The 12,206-nt window shown below is 33.7% G+C and overlaps 1 protein-coding gene across 3 annotated transcripts; it reads right to left on the bottom strand.

The window, feature by feature from the left end:
- Positions 1 to 2,929: 2,929 nt before the first annotated feature.
- On the bottom strand, positions 2,930 to 5,011 carry LOC117908518. Of its 3 annotated transcripts, none has more exons than XM_034822148.1 (5): positions 4,693 to 5,011; positions 4,547 to 4,602; positions 3,654 to 4,408; positions 3,499 to 3,575; positions 2,930 to 3,343 (listed from the first exon to the last, which is right to left on the bottom strand). In XM_034822148.1, the coding sequence occupies exons 1-3, from the start codon at positions 4,914 to 4,916 to the stop codon at positions 3,834 to 3,836; spliced, it is 855 nt and encodes a 284-aa protein (XP_034678039.1). In that variant the 5' UTR covers positions 4,917 to 5,011; the 3' UTR covers positions 2,930 to 3,343; positions 3,499 to 3,575; positions 3,654 to 3,833. The 3 variants fall into 3 exon arrangements, with proteins under 3 accessions (XP_034678039.1, XP_034678040.1, XP_034678038.1); XM_034822149.1 differs by having other exon boundaries at positions 3,499 to 3,558; XM_034822147.1 differs by having other exon boundaries at positions 2,982 to 3,343; positions 3,499 to 4,408.
- Positions 5,012 to 12,206: the final 7,195 nt, after the last annotated feature.

Genomic DNA, 12,206 nt, shown 5'->3' with positions numbered 1-12,206 from the left:
ATAAGGTCGAACCATGGAAGCTGGACGGAAAGACTTTGTAGAGCAATATGTCATTTCCAATGTCCAATGTCCTTAATTGTCGATAGTGCAGTAAATGATCGAATGGATCACTCGTCTCATCGTACATAGTGAACTTAGGCACTAAGAACCCTTTAGGAGGCTCGTAGTCGATTATATGAGGGCCTAACGGCATAAAGAGCATATCATCCAGCTTTCAAATGATAAAGCCAAGAGGGGGCCTTTCTTGTGGGCTCAGGCACTACTAGCAGCTCTATATGTGGTGGTTGGAAGCTTAGTGACGCCTCCTATTTTGGTTAGTCCAGTTAGCCCTTCAAGGCATTAGAGATATGCGGGGGTGCCTGTGTCCATTGGTCTTGGGGCCCCAAGCGGGCCCTCATGGAGTCAGACAAGCGAGAGTCCTGTTGTTATCCCTATTTTTGCTTTCCTCTGGTGGAACTGGAGGCTTCGTCAAGGTGAGACTGGTCAATTGAGGGATAAGCTGGTTTAAGCCATGTAGGAGAGCGACTAGAAAAGTCTTCCTCATGCGGGTGATAAGACAGATCATTGTGTCGTCGTGATGAGTGTGTCGCCTGGTTGTGACTCTGTTTTTGGTTGGTTTGCTGAGTAGAGGTGTGATGACATTGTGAGTGACACCTCTCAACCATTTGAGCTCGCAACTCCTAGATATCCTACCTCAATTGCTCAAACTATTGGAGTAGTGACTACATACATTGCTCGTTTTCTTCTTGTTTTCTTTCCATTCTAGCTTGCCAAGTCTAGAATTAGTCAGCCACAGTGGCTTACTGGGATGCGTTAGACGTATTGGCCATTGTGCTAGTGTGCTTTTTGTGTCATTTTCTCATAGACGACACCAATGTTGTTGCACGATTCGAATAGATTGTCTCGTCTAACACCCAAGAGCTGGATGAATGGCACGGTCAACAGTTTTCGTCTAGCTCGCTCGAGATGCGGACGGCTGCGTTATCTGCACAAAAGGATGTCTGGATGGTTTGTCCAGGCACGCCCCTCCGATGCTAAAGTCAATAAGTGGCTTAAGCAAGTAAGGGAATTTTTTAGAAAGAAAACACATACCATTTGTGGAGTTTGCATGGTTATTTATACTTATTCCAATATAACGTCTTTCCAAGTGTCTTAATAGTACCTTAACTGCACTTGATTACGTGATATTATGGCATTGACCATCGATGCATAATGGTTATATTGCCTTGATGAGTCGCTGATAGTGGAATGTTTTCCGATAACAGCTGCATTTAATATAGAGCGTGCCTAGAGCGCAATATGCGCATTAATGGATGAGTAAATGCGTGGAAGACAGTCAAGCACCAGTCTTGTTATATCCATGTAAGATTTGTCCGTCTGACCCACTTTGGGACAGATCACTCACTTGACCTTAGGGTCGTCGGGCCATATAACTGAAAGTTATCTTCTAGACGGCTTACACTCCCAGACGATGATCGTAAGAGAGTGAAGGACTTCAGGACGGCCTTATAGAGAGGGTCCCACACCGCCAATCCTATATACAAACTTTCTTAGAAAGAAAGTCATCATTAACCTAATTACACCATATGTCCAAAGTTTAATATTGCCTGATTTGATCATATTTAGAATCTTTCTTTTGAAAAAATGTCAAATTATAAGCACACTCATTAATCAAGGTATTCAATTAAAAAAATTAGTTTCAACTTGGGGAAAAGTCAGTTTTGAGTCACTAATTTTAAAAAAAATATATTGAAAAATGAACCTAAATTTTATAAATTGGTTTTGTCATCATCAATTTAAAAATATTTTAAAGTATATGCACTTTTTCATGAGTCAAATAATAATGTCTTGAAATACCCTTTTACTTGTGCATAAGTCAAATAATTATGTCCTAAAATACCCTTTTATTTGATAATATTAAATAAAATTATTAAAAAATTCATTTTATGAGTTTAATTTGATAAAAGTATTTTATAAATAAATATATTATAATTTTTTTATTATATGATATGAGGTACAAATCATTGTACAAAATTTCTCTTGGATCCTCAAGTGATATATAATTTTTTTCTCTTTCCCTAATTAATAATTAATTTATATCATGTATTATATAAATTCACTCATCTTTTCATTTTCTTTTTAATAAAATCAAATAAAAATTTTGTTAGTTGACATCAACAATTAAATAAGAAATTTTAAAAATTAAAATTAAAATACTTAAAAATTAAATACAATTAAAATTTAAAAATAAAATAAAATAAAATATTGACTCCCATTATATTTCCAACCCTTTCTCAATATCTATATTTTCTAATAATGTATCTAAAACAAATCAAAGTTAATATTTTAATTTTATATTTTTAGCCTTAAAATTTTTTAGTTTTAATTATATTTTTAATTTTAAAATTTTCTTATTTTATTGATCTCAAATCAATTCTCACAAGTAAAAACGTCATTTATGGGAAATAATTATCAGACCTATAAAAGAGCACATACATTTTAAAATATTTTTAAATGAATGAAAATAAATCTAATTTATAAAATTCGATGTTCTTTTTATTAAATTTTTTAAAATTAACAAGTCAAAACTCACTTTCCCCTTCATTTCCATGGACAAATAGGCAATCGGGTTTTTATATCAAATCAAAATCCATCGAACTTCATATTCAAATCATTAGATCATTAAATTTGTACAATAAAATCTAAAATCTATATAAAGGGTACAAACAAATGGGATCCGAAAATGCATCCCTAACACCACCTGCTTGATAATCTTTTCCAAAATGGATTCTGCTTTCGCTAGTACAAATAAAGTATGAGGGGTTGTACTGCAATTTTCCTGTAGCCCGGTTCTATTATTGGGTCGGCTGGGCCTGGTGGCCTGGTCTAAAGAGCATTAGATTAATTAAGCTCCATTATCATCCATTACTTTGAATCTAACCAATCTGCATTGACAAGTACTAAATGGGTTCAAACTCCACTAAACTAACTTTTTCTATCTATTCTTTAAGAAGACCCCAATACATTAAAATCTACATTTCATGTCCAACCATGAAGTGACTGACTACCCTCCTCTTTCATATCATCCTCAGAATATCCTTTTTCTCACAAACCATAAATTAAAATTTGCAAATTAATCAATCTACCAAGTATGTAGATGATGGGTAGTACCCAAATGATGTTGCTTGTTTTGTGTCAATAGATGAAAATGATGGAGGCTGTGAAGTCCCAGTCCAACTGGCCCATCTTTGTGATGAAGCAAAAGCATTGGAAGCACTAGGTTCTTGTTGTTACCAAAGCATATTGAGAGAGCAACTTGCTTGAAACAACACCCAATGACTGACTGCATCCACATAGAAACAAAGCTAAAGTCAGTGAGATCCACCACTTCTATATATATATATATAAATATGGTTGCAGTTTGTGAGTAGATTACATATTAAAATCAAACATAAGCATATAAATAATACCACAGGCTGAGATAAAATAAGCCATTACCATGCTTTGTGGGCTTCTTGTGTTCTGGCACTTTCAATCAAGTTGAGTATAACTACGAGACTGTCATAAAAAGGAAACTGTTTTTAATATTTTTTTTCTGTAAAATTAAAGGAATTTATGTATTGTAGTAGGTGAAAGTGATAAAAGAGACATACACACACACGCAAGAGCAGTCAAAGTCTATGGAGAAATGCGAAATGCAGATCAATCCCTTCAGTATTTTACATTTAAAATGGATGTGTCCTTCACCCAAGCCACAAACCTATACAGGACCATCGTCATCTCACACCAACATCACAAACTAATATCTATACAGGACAGCATAATGAGGACCACTATTCTAGGAAACCTGTTTTGGTGAGAACAGCATTCCTTACTCTGCTAAGGTCCCTCCCTTTCAGGGTCCTTCCAACACCTTCAAAAACAGAAAAGGATGAAATTTGACTCCTTGCATACTTCTTAGCAAGCCATTCATGTGGGGGCAACTTAGTTTCATCGTCATCATCATCACCACTATCATCACCTTCATTCAAAACCCCATCACCAACACCCCCTTCATCATCATTGTTATCGAGCCATGAAGCATTGTTAGAGCTGGCTTTCTTTGAATTCTCCCCATAGATCTTTGACCAGTCTGGAATTTTGACAGGTGCTGATTGCTGAACCACCCTGGGCTCATGAATGGGATTGCTGTTGCCATGAACTCTACCTATCATTCTGGCGGCACTTGGGGGGCGCCTTGGAGAAAAATGAGAGGATTCCATTGAACTTCCAACCACGGAATTGTAATCTTCCCTTCTGTTGAGAACATCCCAAACATCTCCTTCCTGAAAATCTCCATTTCTCATGGACCTCAACGCCCTACTGCCCTGCCTATACAAAGCATATCTCTCTTCCATTGATGATCTCCCTAAGAACCATCAATCAAAGAAGTCAAAAAGATAAAGCGACACAAATAAATGGGTTTTGAAAGTAGCTAGATGAGAAAGAGACTGCTCAAGAGGTTAACATGGAAAACCCAAAACCCAATCATGAAACAAGAACCTACCTTTTACTGGATTGACAACCCCCAAGGCCACAACTTCCACAAGACTTCTAAGAGATCTGCAACATGGCAAAGAAAATGTTAATGAAATATGGATTAAAAAGAAATTTATGGCACTCATTTCATCTCCTCTTCATTCAAATTCCTACCCTGTCACCTGAAAATGTGTTGAAGAGGTTTCAATGGTGAGAATTCTGAAGAACACAGGAGGACAGCTCATAACACACACCGCCCTTTTTGTAGTCAAAAATTTCCAAGTGATGAATCTCACTTTTGGTCCCCTATAAAAGTTCCACCTTTGACAGGGAAAGGCAGAAGGTGGGCACAAGTGGAAGGGCAATAGCTGTTCTATTTTTACTGACTTCCCAAACATCTACCAAAAAATGATCTCTACACACAACCCAAAAGGGAAACAGAAATGAGCTTCAGATCTCAATTCCCTGAACCTAGAACTAGAGAAATGCAGCTATACCTATGGCTGTTAGCTTAATAGGACTTGATGCTCTTTTTTATCATATTATATTAACTAGGTCCCTTTTTTTGCATTTTTAATGGCAAACACACTTCCTTTTTGATTTGTTTTCTTCCTTTCTTAACTCACCTCAGGATGTCCACTGGGGACAGCGCGATGCACAACTATGGCATAATATTATTTAATGGTTTGCTTTACAACTTGAACGTGCGTTGAAGGAAATCAAATAACATTAGAAATTTGAGACGGCAGATCCCATGGTGTGCATTATTAGACCTCCTTTAGAGAGTGAAATATAAATCGAATCATATAGAGAATGGTATAGGTTTGGGCAATTAGATATTTAACCTTCCTTGTGCTCTTAAATAAGCAATATACATGTTATAATAGGTAACAAGAAAATAAGAACACACAAATTTACAAATTTACGTAGAAAATCCTGGACGGGAAACATCACGGTCGGATGAGAAGAAAATTGGTATAAAAAGGAAGTGTATCAAGCAATTATTGCATAACCCAAAAAACACAAACTTTTTGAGTTGGATAAAAAAAATGGGATAATTGTCTTTTGGACCCAATTGGACTCAAAAATTAAATTTTGATTCATATAAATTCACCATTTAAGTTCAAGACCTAGAGAAAGTGTGAAAATTAAGAAAGATATGAATTTGTTATTTTTCCATAAATGACATTTGCTCACTATGAAAAAAAGAAAGAAAAGAAAAGTATTAATTTAAATTTTATTTATTTTGTAAACCTCAATAAAATTTAATATAATTTAGTGATTTGGAAAAAAATATACCATTTTCCAAAAAAAAATAAAAATAAATTATTATTATTATTATTTAAAAATCAAACATCTTGAAATATATATATATATATATATATATATTTAAAATTGTGTATATAAAAAATAACTAAAAATATGTTAAATTTATTTTTTAAAACTGATATATTTTTTAAAAAATTAGTTTTTTAAAAATAATAAATTTTCAGAATAATTATCAAAAAAATTAAGATAAAAAAGTTTATCAAACATTATGATAGAAAATGGTTTTAAAAAGTATATTGATCTTTTCATATTTCATATCATTCCTATAAATTATACAACTTATATGAGTTAAAACTTAATTTTTGAGTTCAACTGGATCCAAAACACAATTGTCCTAAAAAAATTTGGGTCAGTCAAAGCCAAGAAGGTAAAAGAAGGCGTCCACATTTGTAATATACGCGTATATCATTCAACAGCAAAGTTGCATTGCACGTGAACCGTATGATATAAGTCCAAAACCAAGCATATCAAGACAACCAAGGGAAAAAAAAAAAAAAGAAAAGTTCAAGATGATAATGGAAAGTAGGAATCCCAATACAACTTGCCGAAAATTTTCAAAGCTCTGAGGAAACTTTTGTAATGAAAGAAGGGATTTACAAAGTAAAATAATGAATCGGCATGAAATAAGATTGTCCTTTGAAAGTGACACCGTCACTTTCATTGGTTTTTATGCCAATGTGACCCACATGCTGCATTCTGGAAGCCGTCATTCAATGTATTTGGCTAACTAGCAACAGAAGAGACAAAGGATAGCAAATTGTGTTGCCCAACCCATTTAACCCTCTGAGATTACTTGAGAGAAAAGACGAGAATCTTGCACAGTGTTTTAAATATTTTTATTTTTTCATGGGTACGTCGGCTAGATTCATTCCCTGAGTTGATTCCTTTGGCTGTTTATGGACAGATACAATCAGAAGAGTGGCGGCCGCAACATTGTGCCATGTGGGGGCCTTCTATTATCTGACCGACACGCGCGGAAATTATGCATACGGCATACCCACCCATCCCCATTTGACACATTGAACAGGTAGAATCATGAAGTCACCCACCAAACCATCAGTCCGGTATTATCACAAAGTGGGCCACCTAATAAATATGAACACCCATGATTAAGATTGAGCCCAGAAGTCCCAGAAGTCATCATGCTTATTGGGATTAATATGCTTAGTAATGTGAATCTAAAATCTATAATATAAGCCATTATTGGGGTTTATAAGCCTTTAATGGCTCATACTCCTTTACAGATACTACAGAGTCTGAAATAAAACAAGAAAACTAATAAAGTTCTGTACAAAAAGAGACGTACTCAGGCATCCTAACTTAGCATGGTTTCAAACTCCTCATTTGTCGCATTAGAAAATGAGATCTTTGAAGATGAGGGCTTTGATTGAGTTCTGATGTTGGTATCCAGTGCTATTGGAGTATCTTGCATGTGGAGGGAGGCAAATAAGACATGGGCAATTGATCCCACTTTGTAGAAAGCGGGCTGTTGAGTATCTCAATCCCCAGAGAGAGAAAATGGCAATGCTGATAAAATTTAGCATCATGGCTACAAGGTTGCCATTAAGCCTTCCTTTACTACAAGATCATGAAAGAGACTGCCACAACCATCAAAAGATAACAATTTCAGATCTATTGACAACTGAATCCTTATGCCCCGAACAGGTTTTGAAGATGAAAGGTTTTGGTGAGAATCTGACTGACTGACTGACTGTCCCAAACTAAGATCTTCTGCAAAGGTTGCTAATTCTAATATTCACCATCCTAACTGCACAAACGTAGCTTATCAATCTCAGATACACCATAAATTCATTACTCCCAAATTCCCTTTGAACAAAATAACCTTATTAACTTAACATGCCTTTTCTTAAGATGATAAGAACCACATGGATACATCACTCTTGTGTTTCTTCACTTTCTTAGTTTCTGAGTTTCCTAGTTCCACATACTATTGACCTGAAAAGGTCCTTCCACACATCTCACTTTTGTCATCTGCTGCAGCTTACAGACATCATGTCTGTAAAATTCTTCAAGGAAACCCTAAAGATTCAGAAAGAACTCCACAAACTATCTGAAATTTTTGAAATTGGAACCTCAAGGAACCACTACAGGTGTACTAAACAGCTGTTAGACAGAGTAAACAAGCTCAAGTTCCTAGTTTTGCTAAGGCTATTGATCATGGATTCGAAGATCTGTGTACCCTTGCAAAATGCTTCAATGGAGGATCCAAAACTAAAAACAGTAGTATTTCATAGCAACATAATGAAATGTTTAGATCTATTACCAGTCAAGCTATTTTGTAAAATATGAAATCTTAAAACCTGTATCTACACATTCTAGCCATGTCTTAATTCTATATCAACTCTACTGAAACTTGCCATACAAAGGTGGCTATCCCAATATGTCAAAGAAGATCAATGGAAAGGAACTCATGAACTTATGTTCAGGTGGCATTGAAATAATGGATTAAGTTTATTCATCCAATAACAGGATATTAAGAACACTAAGGACATGATCATATTGACAGTCAAAATCTTAAGAAAATTAGTCAAGAGATGTTAGTTAGATAACCAGTGGGCATACAAGAAAAAGAAGCTTATCAACAAGCAAAGAGTTTAGCTGGATTCATTCTACTAAAGAGTGTCACCAATTTTGGCATAACCATAAATAAAAAGATCAGCTTAGGTAGATTGAAAATGTGATTGGAAGGTAAAACCATAATACCTCTAATTTCTTGGAATGAGTTAAGAGTACTAAACAAATTCCAATAAGGGCAAGATTTTCAAATGATTGACGATGATCATCAGAATTGCAACAAAGTTTCCCATTAAACCTTCATTTACTACAAGTCCCAAAGATCAACCAAATCAAATTGAGTAGACAACTAGAATGACATCAATCCCATCAAAAAGTAGGATGGTAGAGGCAATGTTGAGCTTTGAGCAAAAGGACCTAGAATAAATGGGGCCAAAAAGTAACACAATTAACTGGCTTTAAAAGAAAGTAAAAATTTGGGCCATGAAGAGAGAAGCACTCAGATGTGATAAAGAGAGAAGCACTAAGATGTGATAATGACATCTTGGTAAGCAAAAACATGCAAATAAAGTTGTTCAATGAGTATGCTACTTTAAGAGGGATCAGCAATCAGTACAGCATTTGCTTTTTTATTCTTTGATAGAATTAAAAAATATATATATTATTTACAGCGCTAACCAAAAAGGGCATCCCCAAAGTACACAAGTATGCTAAGGGCACCAACTAGGGATAAAAGGAACTAATCCACTTCTCACCAAAACCCATTTTCTCAAGCACTTGCCAAAGAAAATCCTAGTTGATGTGGTTGTAAGTCATCCTGATATCTAATTGTAGACTAGTCCTTTGGAGCCCTTCAATCTAGAATCTATGGCTTTATTTGTGATAGGCATCACATTTTTATTTGAATATCAAAAGTTTAATCACTTAAAAAAAAAATGAAGCCAAATCAAACACTCTATAATACCTAATATATTTGAAAAGGCTATTTAATTGTCAACTAATTATAATCAAAATCAGATCTATGAAATTAACCAAACCCTTATAATACATATAAAAAAGGGGAAAATTTTCAATTATGCTTTGATCATCTCTAACCAAAGATATTTTACCTTAGGTACTTCATTAGCCAATGCAAACCAATAATTTACTCTCTCTCTCTCTCTCTCTCTATATATATATATAAACAAACCAATAGATCTAAAACACCACATTTAACTAAGTGCTTGTTTGGATACATTTCCTTTTTTAAAAATAAAAAATAAAAAATAATAGTAACTTATAATAAGTCTTATATAAAAAGTATGAAATTACCTTATGACTTTAAAAATTACTTTCAAAATATTTTAAATTTGAGATGATAAAAATTTTCTGATGTCTTAATTTTCTTTAAATAGATTTTGAAAATCATTATCTTTTTGAAGTAGGTCTCAAAGTGTTTTTACTATTATTTTCTATTTTTAAAAGTAAAAAACAAGAAAAACAAAACCTAGATATTTTAATTTTACCATTTCCTTCAATGAAAGCATCAACATAATGCAATAATACATCGAATAAGTTGTGCACAAACAAATTGAACCCTTTTCACATATTCAATGAACAACAAAATCAATGGATAATGCTCGTGGAGCTACCAAGATTACTTAAAAGCAAAATGAGACCTCCAAACCCAAGTTAAAAAAAAATAAAAATTTCATAGACCTTGAACCATGTTGTCAATCATTAGATTATTAACTTAAGATTCATGGTTCTATGATTACTTCCAGATAACACATGTAAAACAAGGTGGATTAAAGATCAAACCTTACAAGCAGAAACAAAGCTACACAAACAAATGAAATGGATTCCACACAGTCAACTACTTCATTCAACAAACAAGATCAGTGGCCCCAACATTGATATGGTTGCAAAAATAGCTATAAAAGAAAATATGACATATCAAAATCCAATTCAATAAAAATCATAGTCCTCAAACCTCTATTTCAATCGTTAGTGTTACTCGAGTACGTGACCCTACAATTCACTTCATATGACCCATGAAGTTAGCGCCATCAAGATGAATTGTCATAACTGAAACAAATCTACACAAACAAATAGAGACCATTTCACATTTTAAACTACAATATCCATCAAACAACAAAAAGGCCAGTGCTTACAAAATTAATGAAGTTACAAAACTACTGAAAGAAAAGAGTAACCTACCAATCAGAATTCAATTGAAAATGGTAGACCTTAAATTTCCATCAATCAGATGATTATTGGATTCAGATACTTAATTCTCCCAATCCTTCCACATAACGTACAAAACAGCACAATCAATATCAAATATCACAAAATAGGAATGAATCTAGACAAACAAGTGAAACCCATTTCATATATTCAACGAACTACTAGAAGTTGATGTTCATAGAACTAACTGGGTTACAGAAATTACTTAATAAAGAAAATGTAACTTACCAAAACAGAAGTCAACCAAAAATAGTAGAATTTGAACCACGTTCAGTAACAAGATTAGTAACTTCAGATTCACATTTCTATAATTTACTTTCATATCACACGTGAAAAAATGGCGTAATAGACACAGACAAATGAAACCCGTTCCACATATTCAACTACTTTATTCAATGAGCTACAAGAAGGTCAGTGCCCAACACATTCATAAGAGAATCGATAGGGCCTGAAATAGGAGTAGAAGGATTCAAATTCAGAAGGAATACAGATTTGGAGGCCACAAGCTTCTTCCTCCTTAGGCAATGCGGCCCCTCGATAATCTTCGTGAAACAAGGCAAATGCTCGTTCATCAAGATCTGGATCTGGGCGCTTTCACTGTGGGTTGATGTGACCGAATTGACTCCAGTCCGTGAATTTAGCTTGTGAGATCTAGCGTTGATCTTGGAGTCCCTGAGTTGCGCGAGTTGACCTGGTTTTAAGTATCTGTTGAAGCCTTCGACTCTCCCTGAAGACGATCTGGAGAAGCTTTGGAGCCTCTGGTACATCGTGAAGAGCAAGTACTACAGAGTATAGAGACAGAAAGAGGTTCAGATAGAAAGAAAGCAAATGAGAGAGAGAGAGAGAGAGAGTTTTGGAAAGAGAAAGAAGATGGGAATATATGAAGAGGTGTGTTTGGGAGGCGGGAAAGAAACGGAGGGAAAAAGAGGGTTGAGAAAGAAAATTGGGTTTTGAAAGGAAAGGCGGGAGCCTCGACTTGGTGATGCCAGATAGCAACACGTCGGAATCGTCGGATTATGGAGGGTAAACATAAATTTTGAAATTGAATATAATACAAAAAAATTTGGAGACTTATTTTTTAAAAAATTATTATTATTATTTTAAAATTTTGATATATCAAAAAAATTATTAACCGAATTTCAAATTCTTTTAAAGTAATTTTCACAAACATCAATTAAATTTATATTTTCTATAAAATATATTCTAATGTTATATTAAGGCCTTTTATTTTAAAATATAAACGAAAAATAACTCGAAAATCAATAAAACATTAATTAAACTAATTAACTAATTTTAAATTTCATTTATGATGTATTTGATAGTAATTTTAAAAAGTATTTATAGTTTTCTAATATTTAAAAAATATAAATTTTTAAATATTAAAAATGTTATAAACACTTCATAAAATCATTATCAAACACACCCTTAATCATTAAAAAAAAATAACAAAAATAAGTAGAAACATATTTTTTTTTTTTTAATTTCATATTTTATATAGACATAGATGATAAAATAAAATAAATCATAAGAATAGAGGAAGGGAATACAAGATTCTTTTTATTTCTAGATCCATATTTTACTTTATCTTAATTTATAAA

Source organism: Vitis riparia, chromosome 19, assembly GCF_004353265.1.
Source record: "Vitis riparia cultivar Riparia Gloire de Montpellier isolate 1030 chromosome 19, EGFV_Vit.rip_1.0, whole genome shotgun sequence".
Classification (NCBI taxonomy): domain Eukaryota; kingdom Viridiplantae; phylum Streptophyta; class Magnoliopsida; order Vitales; family Vitaceae; genus Vitis; species Vitis riparia.
This window is presented reverse-complemented; position numbering and strand designations above follow the sequence as displayed.

Bases quoted from the DNA above. Each gene is read 5' to 3' on its own strand.
- LOC117908518 (XM_034822148.1), bottom strand. From the start codon at position 4,916: ATGTTTGGGAAGTCAGTAAAAATAGAACAGCTATTGCCCTTCCACTTG. The intron at 4,603-4,692 runs GTAGGAATTTGA...GCCATGTTGCAG, and splicing joins ACACATTTTCAGGTGACAGG to ATCTCTTAGAAGTCTTGTGG. The intron at 4,409-4,546 runs GTAGGTTCTTGT...GATGGTTCTTAG, and splicing joins GGTTGTCAATCCAGTAAAAG to GGAGATCATCAATGGAAGAG.